This window comes from Colias philodice, chromosome 2 (assembly GCF_061535455.1).
Source record: "Colias philodice isolate Cphi_HAF_F1 chromosome 2, ilColPhil1 Martin Lab GWU primary, whole genome shotgun sequence".
NCBI lineage: Eukaryota > Metazoa > Arthropoda > Insecta > Lepidoptera > Pieridae > Colias > Colias philodice.
The window spans coordinates 8,675,840-8,693,731 of record NC_143087.1 but is presented as its reverse complement, the minus strand read 5'-3'; the positions used below and the strand labels follow the sequence as shown (position 1 = coordinate 8,693,731).

Below are 17,892 nucleotides of genomic sequence, written 5' to 3'. Positions count from 1 at the left end.
CTTACGCTGCCACACGAAAATACGCTAGGGTTGCAACAAATGGGAAATAAAACAATTGTGATTATTAATATTATGATGAAATCATTTATTCATATGTACATTCAAAATAATTGCGATTATTAAATCTGATGTAATCATTTGTTCATAAATATATAATTACAGATATTGCACTGCTAAATATTATTTACGTGGACACTTTATTTTTGGATGTTCTTAATTGTATATTATACCATTTAAGAAGTAATGCATTCGCATTGGGATGTACAATCTGATTAGAAAATAATGAGGACAACATATACATAGCTTTGATTTTAATTCAACAGATACAATTATTAATACAATCTTTCTGAAATATTGTTTCCTTCTGGGATTTCAATGTAGATTTACATCCGTAAACGGAACAGTTTTTGCGCGCCATAATAGAATATGTAAGTACCTATGTATAATAAAATTATTACACAAAAAATACGACTGCGTCGTCCTTTCGCGATAGTTAATGCAAACTCAGCGTGATTGCATTAAGCGGCCCGCGTCGCCCGACCCCCCGCCAGTTCCCCTCCGTTTCTCTGCACAAGTACATTCGTCGCCATACTGTAGGAAATATGGTGATACTGTGGTGATAGTCCGGCTAACGAAAGTAAGACTGGAAAAGGCGGCAAATTCAAAAAATCATCATATTAAGGTAACCTAATGGTAACTTAGGTTATAGTTGGAAATAAAGTTTTGATACTTTAATTTATTATTACGAGCTTTGTTTTTTTGAGAGATTAACAACCTCTACAAACTCTTCATCTATATAATATTATATATATGTAATCTGGTACAGTTATCTGATACAGATAAAAAAAAGAACAGCTAGTGAAAGTAATAAAAAACATAATAAAATACAATTAAATTTTGTTTAATCAATATAATCATATTAAATCTAAAAGCCGCGTTCAGCCGCGAATAAAGAATAAGAATCACTATCATTATCTCTGACATCATTAACTCTTCCATTTCTGCAGTTATTCCATCTTGTTTTTTTTGTACTGCTCTTCAACATGAATAACATGGTTCGGTCATAGAAGAAATCTCGTTGAGATACTGATTTTGTGTCTTTAAACATTTTGAACGGACAGATCGTTCAATTTTATATTGTTGCTTTAATAGTTTATAACTGGATTACTGGTATCATCCATGCAAAATAATAATAATAATATTAAACAAATCATATAATGTGCAATGCAATCAAGATGAAAAGTATCAAAATATCAAGTCACACTGTGTGTTTTTCCTTGAAAACTACATCTCTTTCAAATTGTTTCTTTTTAAATTTATTAATCATAGTTTAAAGTTTTCGTCATGTTTTCAACTCAGTTTTCAATTATTAGAAATCACTAAAATCCTAAGCTAAAATCGCAGAAAATAAAATCACTTTGACAAGCTTTGACACATCAACAACTCAGGTTTTAATGACAGTTAACTGTTAAGTGTTGCCAAATAAATTTTCGAAATAAAAAGCCAGTCTCATCTTTCGAACCAGACGTGACTAGTATAGATTTATTTATTGATTTAATAAATGAAACGATACCAATTTAAATTTCGCGCTGTTTATGTATGATGTGCGCATGTCTTAATGCTCTAAGGCGCATGCGCAGGTTTCAATTATTTTATAACTAGTGCCCCGGCTTCGCCCGTGGTACATATTTAGTATCCTATATCCTTCTCCTGGCTCTAAACTACCTCCCTGCCAATTTTCAGCTAAATCGGTTCAGCCGTTCTTGAGTTATAAGTGGAGTAACTAACACGACTTTCTTATAAATATATAGATTTTAATAAAATAAATAATTTAACAATTTCAATGATGGACCTATACGGACCTAACGGTAAAGAATACGATTTTGATAAAATTCGCCAATTTTGATATGGATGAGGTGCTAAAGTGTAATTTTTTTATACCCAAAATTAAAAAAAAAATATTTAAAAAAAAACTAAAGGGGACCTAACGAAAAAATTGTGGGACCTTATAGGACCTAACGAAGACCTATAGATTAAGGTCATTTTTGACCCAAAATTCTATGGATGGGGTGCTAAAGTGTAATTTTTTTATACCTAAAATTTAAAAAATTATTTAAAAAAAAACTAAAGGGGACCTAACGAAAAAATTGGTGGACCTTAAAGGACCTAACGGGGACCTAACGATCAAGGTCATTTTCGACCCAAAATTCCATAGATGGGGTGCTAAGTTTGCACTGGTCACAAAAGGGTAATTTTAAAACTGCCTAAACATCGATTAAAGTGAATTAATCGATACGGACTTGAAACATTTTTTTTTTGAAGTGAAAACTTCTTTAGCGGCGTTGAGCAATTTTTCTGTAATGGGTATAAAATCTTAAACTCGCGTCAGGACACGTGACCTGATCGAAAAGCGTGACGGATGGATATCAAACATTTAAATCAAGTTTTCACTTCTGCCGGCACTCCCGGAGTGCAACCCGTCTTTTTTTTATTGTTACTATGGAAGCGCTTGACCACAATCTCGCCTGATGTTAAGCTGAGATGTGGTCTAAGATGGAACGCGCTTCCCTAGAAGGTACCTGCCCCCCTAGACAAGTGGCTTTCTATTAGCGTAAAGTTTAATAGAATAGATTATAGACACAAGTACCTAATCAATGCATTCGATCACAGTCGATTCTAGATGTCAAATTTCGATTTTTAGAGTAACGTCTCTGGTAGGTATTTAAAAAGAAAAAAGGTTTATTGGCACAAAATTGTAGCGACGTCAGTTCTTTAAATCAAATTGTTTATTAAGTTTAGAATGGTTTATCAGTAAAATCAAACCTTAAAATTACTTGTATCGGTCATTATTATTATAAGTATGTAAGGTAACGGCACCAGTCGTGGACAAGCATCCAGTAATGGACAAAATAAATATTAAATTTAAATATTAAGACCAAAATTAACGTTATATAATTTGGCAATACTTAAAATAAAAGTTTGGTTCATAAGCTATCAAAATACGACATTTCATCTTATTCGGCCAAAATGTTTGAAGATGGCAGAACGTTATGTTTAGTTGCTGCGACTCGTTTCGAAGAAATCCGTTTTTACTAAGAAGTGAGGACACAATTTTGGTTATAAGAATTTTTGTATATATGTCAGCAAAATTTGATATTACTTTTATTTATAATAGTTAAGTGTACGAAATATTACACGATTTAGTATCATGATAGGTTATGTTGTTTAAATAAAATTCATCAGTGTCCATAACTGGATTTAATTCTATGGATATATCCATTTATGGACATATGTCGAAAATAAACTTTTTTTAAAAGTATTAATTACATGCGCTTTTCTGTATTGTCTTTTCTTTCTGATTAATAATATACCTATCACGACCATTTCAAACAAAGAGTTCCAATATTGTACAACAATTGTCCATGACTGGATTTGCTTTGGTTCCTATAATGGACAATGATATTTTTTGTTAAAATTACACTAATGGGTCCAACAACACAATATCTATCTAAACATGAAGAATATATGTTAGAACAATGGGTCATTATGTGCTGTGCGACTCGTTCTCGGCTTCATTCTCTATCACTGCGTAGAGAAGTCGCATACTTATGCGTATTATAACGCATCTATCATAGAGAGTTCTCTGATGAACTGTTTGGATCGTTGTCTGCTGCTATATTCCACCACCATATAGCACACACGCTTAAATTTCATCCACACCATCTTGACAACAGTTTAAAAAAAGCTTTTTGCCTCGTGCTACAATTTGGAATCCATATCGATGGACCGATCAGATTAAGGATGCTGGCGGATTCAGATTGGCGATTCACTTCACGAGTGTAGCGGAATGCCAGGAAACAGAGAGATATGGCGGAACATCGTGAAGCGGGTAACATCTACCCCCCTAGAGTGATATGACGAAGAAGAAGAAGTCCCAAAATGGATGGAATGGCAGTACTTTTTTTAGTTATATTTTTCATCCCTGACTTATTGAGAAAAAAAACCATATTGGTGTTTCTTAACGGACATAACTCGTATTTAACGATGCATTTGTCCAATTTTTGCCTAGAAAATGGAAATTAAGACTGTTGTAAATATTATAAGTATGCAAAATGATTAATAAGTACTATTTTTTATAAATACATCCCCGATTTATTGTATTCCAATCATCATTTTCAAGATTCTATTGATAACTATAAGTCTTCTCCAAGTGTAAATAACTGGAGAAACGACATTAGGTACAGTCCATAAATGGGTGTTCATAACTGGATGTTGTCCAAAACTGGGTGTCCATCATTAGATTTTTCACTGTCCAACACTGGTGCAAAAAAGTGGTTTTTTAATTTATAAATAACTTCATTATTTATGCATTGTAATCTTTTTTCTAACATTGGTTACGTTAAACTAACATAGAACTAAAGGTTTAACTAAACAATATCCAATAAAGTTAAAAAACCTACGAGAAATTTGCAAAAACCTTCAATTTTTTCCTTAATCTGTACAAGACTGGTGCCGTTACGTTAATCGTAATTGAAATAAGTTAAGCAAATGTACAGTTCTAACAAAACGAATTATCATGTTATTCTATGTCGTCGTTACTAGGTTACGTTGTTGAATTTTGTTGAACTGTCAAATGTTGCCATAGACAGTGCGCGCACGAGCAACTTTGTCTCCGCAACTATTTTGTCTCTCCAGTCTCCACCCATGGGCTAGTATGAAAGTGCGCGCACGTAGCGACGCAATTCCCTCTACAATTGATGGGAGAGACAAAATAGTTGCGGAGACAAAGTTGCTCGTGCGTGCTAGCTCTAATAAAATGGCTCTAGGGTGGATTGCACCGTAGGCTATTATAGCCTATTATAGCTCTATATCTCTATTAGTATTAAAATTTTAATACAAAATATTATGTATCTAAGTGAAAAAGTTCTGTACCATGATATAAATAAAACAAAAAATCAATTGTATCAACTTTATATTAATAAGAAAAAAAATTGTAAAACTTTCAAAAACCTCCCACTAAACCCCCTTATCTCTAGGCCATAATATTCGACAAAATAAATAGGATAATAAAAAACAAGTTAATTATACGAAAAAGTTGAAACCTCATAGGCTTTTTTATAATTTTTAATTTTTGCTAACAAGCTTCTTATTTAAAAGTAATATAAAAAATATTTAAGCAAAGCAACAGATTGTCAGTATCTATATAAAAAATATCTTTAACATATTACATATACATAATATACTTAATCAATTCACTATTTTCATTTTAAAAGATTATCAGAAAAATATGAATGTCAACATGAAAAATATTTTTTTACTATTGTAAGGCTTCATATCAGCACCAATGTAATGTTTTCACATTGCTAAATAAAATAACTAAATTAATAAGGGCAAAATGCATTACATGAAAGTCTAAGTCAACGTCCATTCTCTGAGCTAATCTGCATTTCAAGGTGACAATTTGACCTCTGCATAATCACTTATGCTTGACAACTATAGAAATTAAAATAGGTACAATAACAAATATAATATAATGTGATGTCATTTTTTTAAAGCACTATACAATAAATATTAAAATTATTCATTACATGAAATTATTCATTTATTCATTAATTTTAATTAATACTATACTTAGAAAAGAAAATGCTGATATTCATAGTTTATAACTTCATTGACCTTAAAATGACCTTTGGAAAATTTTGCATGTCACTATCAAAAATGGAATGTTTACTTACAATACATAATATCAGTGTCTATAACATTTGAGTTACATAATATTATGCAACATTATTTTATTATAAATACACACCTTCAAAAGGTACACCATCACCAAATGCAGTAAAAGTGGAAATCTTTAAGAAAGTGTTGGCTTTTGCCATTTGTAGGAGCCAGAATATTTAAAATCATAATGGGCTAGCTTTTCATCTGCCTCTGGTGGTCCCCGTGACCCATAAACATAAGGAACAGGTTTTATATGTTGATCCTCCAATTGTTTAAGTACTGGTGTAAATATACGCCAAGCTTCTTTCAACTCATCATTTCTCACAAAATGCATCTGGGTTCCAGTAAATACATCGAGAATTAACCTTTCATAAGCGTCAGGAACATCAGTCTCCTTGTATCGCATACTGTATGTGAGATCTAGTTCTGTTTCCATTAAATCAAACTTCATGCCGGGTGATTTGCACATTAATTTTAAATACAAGGCTTCTCCAGGTTGGACTCTAATCACAAGCTCATTGCGCTTAGTGTGTCCTTCAAATATGTCTCCAGGTACATCCTTATATTGAATTCGGACTTCTGCTTTCCTCTCATTTAGAGCTTTACCACATCGCAGAATGAATGGCACTCCTTGCCACCTAGAGTTGTTAATATATAAAGCAGCAACTGCATATGTGGGTGTAACTGAATCTTTAGGTACAGTTGGGTCATCCAGATAACCTAACTTTGCTTCACCTTGACCATTAGGGTCACCAATATACTGTCCAACTAATAGATCACTTAACTCAATAGGTTTAATGTGCCGTAACACTTTAACTTTTTCATCTCTTATGTCATTAGGACACAGGGTTACTGGTTTTTCCATAGCTACAAGAGACAGGATCTGTAAGAGGTGATTTTGCATAACATCACGGAGAATACCAAAATCATCAAAATATCCACCTCTACCTTCAGTACCGAATGGTTCCTTAAATGAAATAAGCACTGATGCAATGTTTTCCCTATTCCAGGAAGGGCTAAAGATTTGATTTGCAAATCTAATAGTCATTAAGTTTTGAACCATCTCTTTGCCAAGGTAGTGATCAATTCTGTAAATTTGTTCTTCTCTGAACAACCCACATAAATGATTGCTTAGTTTATCCGAAGATTCGTCGTCGCGACCGAAAGGTTTTTCAATAATGACCCTTGTATAACCTTTAATTGATATACATGCATTCTTAATGTTAACTGTAACATCTTCAAATACTGTAGGTGGTACTGCTAAATAAAAAATTCTGTTCGCTACTAGTTCTTTTTCGTGCTTACTGATATGTTGATTAAGAAACTCAAAGTCAATTCTTTTGTCGTAGGAACCGGCGACATAGTCGTTAGCTTCCCAAAATTTTTCTAATTTTTCCTCGTCGCCAGGTCTAATTTTCATATATTTTTTTGATTTCTCCCGAACATCTTCAATTGTTTGTTTGGTTCGAGCATAGCCAACAAACCTCGTGTTTTTTGGAAGAAGATTGTCTCGGTATAAATACCATATCGTGGGATAAATCTTCTTTTTAGCAAGATCACCTGATGCTCCCAGTAGAACGAATGTATGAGGATATTGAAAATCTTCTTTGTTTTCCATTTTGTCTTTTTAATTAAACTTATAACACAACCTATAGAATCTATAACTAAAATAAAACTAAAATTAAATGGAATGGAATTGGAAATCAAATGTCAAATATATACACATTTGACGTCACATAATTGTCAATTGTCAAGTAGCATTGCCTACTTGTCTCGGCTACTTGTGAAGTGTGAACATGACTAATCAAAAAGTCGTCCGCACTCGATTTAAAATTAATTTTTAAAATCGTTACCGATTAATCGATATAATATTTCAAAAAGTTAGTAATTTAGCATATTATAATATAATATATATATTTTTTAATAAGTTGCTCACAAGGTGCTCGAAGAAAAAGACATTGTCATAGAATGAATTTGAGATATAGTGCAACACAAATAATGTAATGGTATGGTAATGGTGCATTTACACAATCACGCGTATAGCGAGATGAATATTTAGAGTCTGGCCAGCCAAAGCTGAACCCAGTGTTTTTTGTAGCGGCCACATTAGGGAATGTCATCATGGCGTTTCTGCGTAGTTAGTTGTCAGTTTTGTTGAAAACGGTTCAAATCATTTGCTTTAATAACGTTTAAATCCTGCTATGTTGTGTACCTAATGTACCTATATACTGTGGTCACCTATAAGAATATCAAAAGTATCAAAATGTTTTTTTCCTACTAAAGCCGATGTTACCAGGTCCATGTTTTTTAAATTTGCCGCCCTTTACTGGGTTCAGCTTTGGCTGGCCAGACTCTAACGATCACGCATTTGTTTTGCACATTGCTATTCGATATTCGCCTTCAGTTTCGCATATTCGTGTTAAGACTGGTTTTAAATCGGACGTAGTCAATGGGAATACGAATGTGTAAGCACTTAAGCAGAGATTTGCGTGAACGCTCGTATACGAATGTTTCGTCGGTTATTTCACCATCGTAAATAACAAACAGCGAATACACCATGATAAGCACAAATTAAAGAAGTACCACTTGTAGATTACACGTATTTGAACTGTTATCCGCTTAAATACACTAGTTTTAATAGAATCATGATTAATTTTGCCAACCCTCAAGCCTCTGTCATTTCTCAACCCTCTTGTACCCACTTGTACCCTCTGAGCTTGTACCGGTCTTTGTCCGATAATAATTATAGATAATCTATAATTATTTTAAGTTGTATCTAATTATGTGTTTACTGAAATTATATTTTAATATTGCTTTGCATTAGATAAGTTAATTCATGATATTTTGTTAGATCATAAGTACTTGATAAAAAAAGGTGATAAAAAACAAATATTTTTCAATGTTTGCGTGCTTGAGTATGTGTTTTATCGTGTTCTAGGAATCATTGCTTATGTAGATTCAAAAATATTGTACATATTTGTAAATTTCTCAGAGGAATAAACCTATTATTCCTCTGAGGTAAATTTAGAGGTTTTCATGATTTAAAAATAATTATCTATCTAATTTATACTTTTCAATGACATTTAGATGACGTGACGCTGAGTGTTTTTGGTTTTGTCATTTGTGTGCGGAAATATTAAAAAAGAAGATAATTATTGTGTTTCAGTCATTATAAATATACTATAATTTTAATGTGATGAATATTATGTGAACCCCTGTCCTTGTGTTTGTTAATACATAACTTTCAATTACCTATGATAAACGAGTGGATGAAAAGCGTTTGTAGATATATTTAGTTCAACGACCTTGTTACTGACAGGTTCATCGTTGTTAACTAAATACTGTATCATAGTGTTTAGACAAAGTATTTAAATTAAAAACGGAGGATGGATTCGAGAGATCCTGGTAAGTTAATTGCTAAGCATGCCTTATTTATTAACCTATTAAGTCTGAACGTTTTGTTCACGTTAACCCTATGAAACTTCAAATGAAGATGTCACCATAACCAAATTGGCCTACATGTAAACAACCTTCTCGTATTTTAAAATATTTTTCTATTATTTAATGACACGAAATACTACAATATAAATAACATGAGTCAAATGAAAAAAAACAATGGTTGAGAGGGTTATATAAAATTTTATATAAACAAAAATTATGACCATAAAAAGCAAACTATTACAAACACCTGCAAAGGGTATGGAATACTTTATATCTAGATTCTAGACTAAAATTATTCAAATTCAAATAGAAGTTATTTAGTGTTTTCATTTTAGGAGTTATGAAGATATTATAATATTATAATGTGTATTGAATATTGATAGACACCCAGCATCACATATTTTTTATTGTATGAATGTTTTACAACCTTTATAAAAATTTTCAAACTTACTAAAATCTATCGATTTGAAAATAGAGAAATCATAGGAACATGTTGAACAAGATGGATTAAATTGTTTTGAATCTGCTCATGTTTGTGCCCTTTATAGGTAGTTTAAATATTTAATATAAATTATATCTGATAAAGTTCTTAATTTCTTATAGAATTTATTATTGAAACGCTATATGCTTTTGTAACTTGAGATAATTACCAATTTATATTAAAATATGTAAATCTTCTTACTATTTCCTAGAGTGAAAAGGGAGTATGGTTGTTTTTACATAATATTTTAAAATCTGTAATACTGTTAGATATTAAATTTTAAGTATCTAAAATTATAATGCAATGAGTTGTAGTAAAGAATAATCTTAATTTCAAAACGTTGGCCATTTTACAATCTTTTTAAACAGTCAAAAGTTTAACTTGTTTGTCTTGTTTAATCAAATGTCCCAAAAATTTAAAATAAATAAAATTATATCTGGTTATTGTACAGTAAATAAAATAATTTATTTTGCATTTTCTCCTACTCCAATTTATGCAATTAGGATAAGTACTTAAATAAATAATTTTAATAGCATACAATGGATGCTATGCATGCCATACATACTACTATATTAATTAAACTTGGCACTTTGGCAGCATCAAAAATCTCAACAAAATATTTAAGAGTCATATCCATATAAATTAAGTCATTCAGTTTCTAGACTTTTTATAAATATGTATAACTATATTATTTAATTATTTCCATTCACTTTACTATCAGTTCACTGTATTTTCTATCAGTTTGTAAAGTTGTAGAACATTTAGTTCCCACAGCATCAGGCAGATGGCATTTTATCACCTAGTAAGGCACAGAAACTAGGTGGCGTTGAAATCAAATTATTATATCAAGATAACTTTCTGTTTGGGCACATAAGTATTACTATTATCATAGGATAATAGTATTATTAGGTTGAATTAATTGATCCATCTTCAATTTTTTTATATGGTTACTAGCGGTCCGCCCCGGCTTCGCCCGTGGTACATATGAAAAAAGATGTTGGCCGATTCTCAGACTTACCCGATATGCACACAAAATTTCATGAGAATCGGTCCACCCGTTTCGGATGAGTATGCAGACTAACATTGTGACACGAGAATTTTATATATATGGTTATATGGTTGAATTGATGAACTCTGAAATTTGGCCTACATTTTGAATATAAAATTTATTGACAACTAGCGGTCCGCCCCGGCTTCGCCCGTGGTACATGTTTATGTTTTCTCTACATAAGAACCATCCTCGTACTTCAAGGAATATAATAAAAAAATAATTATCGAAATCGGTTCAGCCGTTCTCGAGTTATGCGCTTACCAACACATTTTGCGATTCATTTTTATATATAAGAAGATTGATGAAACAACTCAATCTTAGTTAAGTCTCAACTCCAAATAATTGATTGATTGATATATTAATTAGCATTTTGAGACGATTACTATACCTATAAAATATAGTTTAAATTTCTAGGCAAGTAGGTCTGTAGGTTATGAGGATTCTGTGCTAAAAAGAATCATCAGACAATGCTGCTTATCTATCAGTGCTTAATTGGAATTTACAATATGTATGTGTCATTGTGTTAAAACATTTAGTTAGCTTAGTTTTGAGGGTAATTACATTGTAAATCAGAAGATGTCTCTACACACTATAATAATATTATCACCACTTACCTTTTAGAAACCTGGTTGCCAGGACTGCTTGATCTAGAGAAAATAAATTATGTCTAGATTAAGTATAATAAAATAGCTACTTATAGGAGACCATGCTAGGCAATTGAATCATGTTATGACGGAGTAATTTAGTCCGTATTATGAATATACTAAATTACTCTGTATTAACTGAGGGAAGGTATTAATATCATGCATTCTCTACTCTGTATTTTACATGGATTTAATTTTCATAATTGTTATCTTAAAGAGTTAAATGACAGATTCTTAGATAGTAGAATGTGTTCTTTTTCTGTAATCGGATATTGGAAAAGAGGTATGATCATATTGCATGGTAAGGTTTGCGGTGCCATAGCACGTGTGATGCGTCGCGACAGGCAGCGCGGGCGGACCGCAGGGTGAGGGGTGCGCAGTCGTGTGCAGTGGACCACTCGACGTCGCACAAGGTCAAGGAGAATGATTAACAACGAAAATACAGCAAAACAAACGGTGGCGGCACGGGGCGGGAGGGGAGCCCGGCGCGGCAGTCAGAGCAGCGCCGCCGCTCGCGTCCGTCGCGTTTACGCCGCCGTTCGCGACAATTTGAAAATCGATGCTCGATCCGCAACCAGCGTTCACCACTACTCATTACATTGTAATTTCGATCGTAACTCATAATGACCTACGTCAAGGCAGTCCCCCATGCGCTCCTCTCTTTGAAATGAAATGCGTTTGTTTGTATATGACGGTCGGTTGTGTTGAATGTACTTGACGAGTCGAAAACAGGATTCTTTTTCAGTATAGATTTTTATCGAAATTAAAATAAAATCGCTTTTAGAAAAAGTCTTACATTTATATCACGTTTCGGAAAACGTTAATATTTATACCACCTATTTTAATTGACTGAAAATTAAATTACAAAAGCCGGTTTTTCAATATTTCATGAACACCTATCTATACACAACGCAGTTTGTTAAACTGAGCTGACGATTGGGTATGTTTGCACACTATTAACCACCTGTAAAAGTATACCATGAGAGATATATAGCGGGAGTTAAAATTAGACTGACGCCTAATAGACAGTCAAAATAAAATATAATTACCTACCTACATTTTGTTCTCAAGCTTGTAGGTAATGTTTTTATGCCCTATGTCTTTATCTGACACGAGTCGTAAAGAGCATTGCAAGGTTGGCGGTGTATTGACTCCCAATATATTCGATATGATATGATTCTAGGCTATGCATTTACATCGTATGATTAACATTTTTAACGAGATAACGAAGTAATATCCCCATTTGGTTGTTTGACGTCAGGGTGATGTAACCGGTTGTCGAATACGTGCCAATGTAAGACCGGTACATCTTTGAAACATCCTATAAACCTACATTGCACTCTTTATCTTAAATGTATCATGATCTAGTTATTTTTCAACTGTCTTCGCGATCACTGGATAATTGAAGACCATGTTTTCGACGTTCATTCACAATTCTATCACTAATTTCTTAACGTCGTTAAGAGTCTGATTAATCGTACCTAGAGTCAGGCGTTAGCGGTGACAATGGAGAGCTAAGTGCGAAAATTAGTTTAAGATTTTATTACTACATATAACCGAACCCATTAACATATACATTTAACTTACTTTACGTTTATATCAACCCGATAAAGTTACCATGAACTCCTATCGCACTTTATTTTGATATTACCTTTGCGAAAAACACTAAAACGTTTACATTCATTATTTAATGAAACGTGTGAACCTGTTTAATATGGAAATCATACGTAATTTAAAATATTATAATTGAACTATATTTAGTTAACGTTTCTATAAATTTAATATTATGTACTTAATTCATAAATTGTAATGTACCAAATACCTAGGCAGTAAGATTTCAAAAGAATGAAATTGATTTCGCATTTCTTTTAACTCGTCTCTATCGACTCTACAAAATTATTAATTAGGTTATCTCGTATTTAAATACTATTTTTTAATGATATTTTAATAAATTTTTAACATAATAGACAAATACGTACTTTATTCATACCAAAATAGGTAAGTACCTATATACAGATTGTAGAGATAAATGATATTTTTTATAACTTACTGAAAATCAAAGAAAATATTAACGATTAGATAGAATATTGTTTCGTCCTTCTTGGAAAATGTTAAAATGAATAAATAATTATTGACAATTTATTAGTGATGTGCTAATTTTATAGTACTATGAAGTATGATCTACTTTTTGTATCATTTCAAAAATCTTTACATTTCGTTCATCGTTATAGTATGTCGCGGGTAATTAAAAATATATTTCGCTGGAATTTGAAAACATAAACGTACGTGCGTGTGTTGTCGAAGTAGACATCATTTTAATTTAACAAAATGTTTCTAATAAGGTGTAAAGTAAACACTTAAACACCAAATGGTGATTTTTATAGCTTGATGCTGAATAATGTGATTAAGTTTAATTAGATCAAACATATAAAATTTTAATAATTCATAATTAGCTGTTATTTTAATTAAATAAAGTTAAATTTAGCCTCTGATTTATGGCGATAGGTTTAACAATCTTGATGATTTTAACGTTTATTATATTTAAATAAAAGAAATGTGTAGGTTGAGTCTCAAAATATTTTTTGTATCAAAACTTGAATCTTGATTTCGTCACTTAATGTTTTTTTTTATTATTTTAAAATTTTATCTTTACTACATTAATGCAGTAATTACTAATTAGTGTGTTAAAGCCTGTTGTTCAAAGTTTACTTGCTCTAAATGTAGAGCTCTACAGACTACATGTATCAAATCTTACTGAATTAATAGTGTTCGATGCGCGTTTTCCTCGTAGAAGTAGATAATATTTGAGAATAATTTCAACAGGTTGTATATTGCTATTAGATTCGTTTAGAATATTTACGTATCAAAGCGACATTGTGTGTGATAAGTTGAATATTTTAGTTTTTACTATTTATATTGTACTATCAGTCCGCCCCAGCTTCATCCGTGGTAAATATTTTATAGTCTTTGGCACTCGGGAATTACGTGTATATTCAGCGGTAAAGGGTTTTTTAAAATCAGTTCAGTAGTTCCTGAGATTTGTGCGTTGAAACAAAAGCAAAGATTAATGGCGTAATACTAGTAATAGGTACAATTATTAAACGTTGCAATTTGTGTATTGAAACCACGTATAATCGCGGACGTGAGCTCTGTACTTTATAAGGCGCTTCCACAAGTATATTGTATCATTATCAAGGTCTTCTAGTTTATTAGAATTCGGTGCCGCCTTCGTGCTAACTCACTTTTGGACCGGCCGCGGCATACCTTCAGTCCGTGCAGTGCACGTAAACATAGCAGCTACAAAGTTACAAAATGATATGATTGACTCAATGATTATACTGCACTGCGTTATGAACTGTTTTTAGATTCCTTTGCAATATTGAATCTCGCGAAAAAAAATGTTTCTGTAGAAAAATGTGTTTATTTACCAAAATGCAATGCCTTACTTGTACCGCCTATTAATTATAATTTAAATGATTATATTTTCCAAAATATAGAGCAAGAGCGTTCTCAGATGCTAGCAAAATAGCATACTGAATATTTATTCGCCTCTTAACTTAAGTATCATAATTTTGCTACTTAGTTAATATGCACGCCACTTATAACAATACATATTATTATTTCATTTCGACGAGGATTTTTTTAAGAGGTTCATTTATCAAAAAGTTCATTTCGGTACAATTACAAGTACGCTTGAAGCTTGATAAACTGCACGGACACAAGACATACAACACTTCGATTATTTTCTAGCATTGTTATGAAGTGCGGATAACTGATCGTTGTTGTTATAACAATTGTTATCGTTCGGATAGTCGCGGGTGTGAGCTGGCAGCGTCATGGCTCGGGAAACGTTTGGTCACGGCCAAGGTCTCACGTTATATAATCGCCAGTAAATGATAGATAATATTTCGTATTTCCACTACATTATACAGTACCTATTACGTTATCACGTTGCTCGTGACGTATTTCGGCTGAACGACGCATGCTTCATGAATTGGGCTATTGTGGATATTCTATGTTAATTGAAATTAATGTTACTATGTAATATGTATAGGCATTGTTAATAGAAAGGAAAATATACAATTTAGGTATTTCCCTTTTGTTTTAGAATTAACACAATAATTCATAGCCCTTATTGTACAATTATTAATTATACTTGTATACTAAATGGGAGTTAAATATTCATTCAAATGCTACTGCCATAAAACCTTAATAAAGAAATACATAAAGGATATAATGAAATTAAATAAAACATCAGTATTGCAATTTGCAATGCTCTGTGAATTGGCATAATTATGGTGCGCATAGTGAAGCCTTGTGGATATCTCTACAAGTTTGATTGAGTGCGTCTATGAAATTGTTTGTGGTAAAACCAGATTAAAATAAAAGAAACATTTTAAAATAAAAATAAACTTGATAAATAATGCATCAGGTTTTGTTTTTATAGAATGAATATATTTATTCTATTCACTGAAAATTTAACATTTATATAAATAGGTATTGAGATAAAGGCCTTGTGTAAGATTTAAATAATTTATCAATCTCCAGGTTGTCTTGTTATAAACTATATTTAATGACTAAGTCCCTACGTAGAATATTTATGTGTAGATATGTGTAAAGTAGAGGTAAATTATATTTTATTTTCCGCCAGAAATTCTTATACGTACATAATATGCAATGTAAAAACCACTGCGACTTGGTTGTCTCATTCGAAACTTGTTATACGAGCCCATTCTAGTCTTGAGCATTTTTCTAGATACATTCCATTCTTTAGGATAAAAAATACATAAAGTGTTTTGTTGCACTTAAAAATCTTGAATAGTTATTTTCAAAGTTTATTTATTTCGTGTCCGTATGCTGGTCAAATTGCCTTTAAAGTTCAATAAATTAGTATTCGCTACAATTAATGGTTATTTTATGCGTATGTTTTAATAATAATATTACTAAAGTGGCTATGAAGTTAATTATTATTGCATACTATTATCATAATATGTACATAATAGGTACAATTCAATATAAAATGGCCGTCGCCTGTATATCTATGGAATACCTACATATCAGTAGACAGTAATTCCTTTCCCAAACTGTGATTTAAAATGAACAATGCGAAACCATTGTTTTCGATGAAGTTCCGGTTGAATTCTCTCGTCTCGCTCTTTGGCTCGGTGTACGCGGAGTGGCCGTCGAGAATCTGCGATCGCATTAAAAGTGTGCAAACAAAAACCACCTGTAGTCGTCAGAGAATTGCCAAGGTCGCAGGCCCCCGTGGCGTGCTTCTCTGCGTTCCGTTTACCTACATCTCGCGAGTGCACGCGTCGCACCGCCCCCGCTCTTGAGTCACCGCAGTCCGCCGTCCGTACCTGCTACCTCTCCCGCACTCCGGGTCAAGTCTAGGACGCACGTCTGTCTCTTGATTTGGAGGTACAGGGCCGGGTTGGAGCCCTGTTATCACGTGTTAGCTAGTTGGCATTAAATAAAACCGCGCAATGTACCATAAAATACAAAAGGTATACGTAAGGCAATGTCACTTTCGAAGCGGGTTCAAACTTCAATAGTGTGCGAACGCGCGCGTCGGCTATTGTCAATGTTAATTATGGCTGCGTGAAGTCAAGGTCGGTGCAGATCGATAGCGTTGAATGACGACGGACAAGCTTGCAATATGCATTCTTCGCATGCGGCGTAGCTACGTGTGCGTTCAAGATCACTGTGTTGAAGAAAGTGAATGAAAGTAGAAACATTCCACTCCGCGCAGCTAGATCTGATGCGGTTTATTTAACATTTTCCACGTGATTTTGTTGAGAAATTGAATACTTAACAAAGTACATATTCAATGCTTATAAAATATTTTCTGCCTGAAATTAATTTTCTTCATTGACTTCTAAAAATATCAAACAGTGTACCCGAAAAAGCAATACATAAAATATTACCAATAGTTATAACAAGATACCTATCTATTTATCAGAAATCACCGGGAGAGAAAATGCGTAGGAATTTGTTTGCCACGTGTGGTGGGAGGAAAGTATTGATTTATATTATCACGTCTTCTTATTCAACAAACGTACATATTTATTCGAAATAAATTATTGCTTAGTTTAACGTCAACCTCGGTTAATAATCATGAAAGAGACGATCGCTCGCACAATGTTTACATAATACATACTTTATAACTGTATAAAAAAATGTCTTATCACCCCACCCTTAAGTCTAAGTAAGCTACGTGAATCGCGTTTCTTTTAAAATAAAGTCTGAAAGGAATGATGCAAATAAGAAAGATTTAAAAAATCCGTTCATTAGGTACCTATAATTTTATCCCTAAAAATATGAACGTATATTTTTTTATAAATTATGACGTGAAAAGCTTGAATCAGCAATAAAATTACATTGAGTTGATGATATCCAAAAAGTGGCTGTGGAGCATAAACACTGGCTGTATGGTCATTCCATATTTATATAATGCAAAGCAGTATTTTTATTTCAAGAGTTTTAGCAGTTCTAGGAATACATGAAATCCTTTCTGAAAAACATTAGAATCTGATAAAAACATTTCAAAGCCG

The 17,892-nt window shown here is 32.5% G+C and overlaps 2 protein-coding genes and 1 long non-coding RNA gene across 4 annotated transcripts in view; 1 reads left to right on the top strand and 2 right to left on the bottom strand.

The window, feature by feature from the left end:
- Positions 1 to 885: 885 nt before the first annotated feature.
- LOC149490651 (uncharacterized) lies at positions 886 to 2,230 on the bottom strand. Its single transcript, XR_016317055.1, has 2 exons — positions 1,418 to 2,230; positions 886 to 1,167 (listed from the first exon to the last, which is right to left on the bottom strand). It is a non-coding gene; the product is annotated as an uncharacterized LOC149490651 (long non-coding RNA).
- Positions 2,231 to 4,958: 2,728 nt separating this feature from the next.
- On the bottom strand, positions 4,959 to 7,452 carry Zw (glucose-6-phosphate 1-dehydrogenase Zw). The gene has a single exon (XM_089707000.1). The coding sequence runs from the start codon at positions 7,337 to 7,339 to the stop codon at positions 5,855 to 5,857; it is 1,485 nt and encodes a 494-aa protein (XP_089563126.1). The 5' UTR covers positions 7,340 to 7,452; the 3' UTR covers positions 4,959 to 5,854.
- Positions 7,453 to 8,801: 1,349 nt separating this feature from the next.
- Positions 8,802 to 17,892, top strand: part of usp (retinoid X receptor ultraspiracle) — a 35,380-nt gene continuing 26,289 nt past the window's right edge. Inside the window, exon 1 of one of the 2 annotated variants that reach the window (XM_089707082.1) lies at positions 8,802 to 9,126. In XM_089707082.1, the coding sequence (XP_089563208.1) occupies positions 9,108 to 9,126 (19 nt within the window). In that variant the 5' untranslated portion in view covers positions 8,802 to 9,107. Of the gene's footprint in view, positions 9,127 to 11,822; positions 11,940 to 17,892 lie in introns of those variants that run through there. The other variant, XM_089707073.1, reaches the window with a different exon arrangement.

What these genes read in the sequence shown, in the direction of transcription:
- Zw (XM_089707000.1), bottom strand. Translation starts at nt 7,339, where the DNA reads ATGGAAAACAAAGAAGATTTTCAATATCCTCATACATTCGTTCTACTG.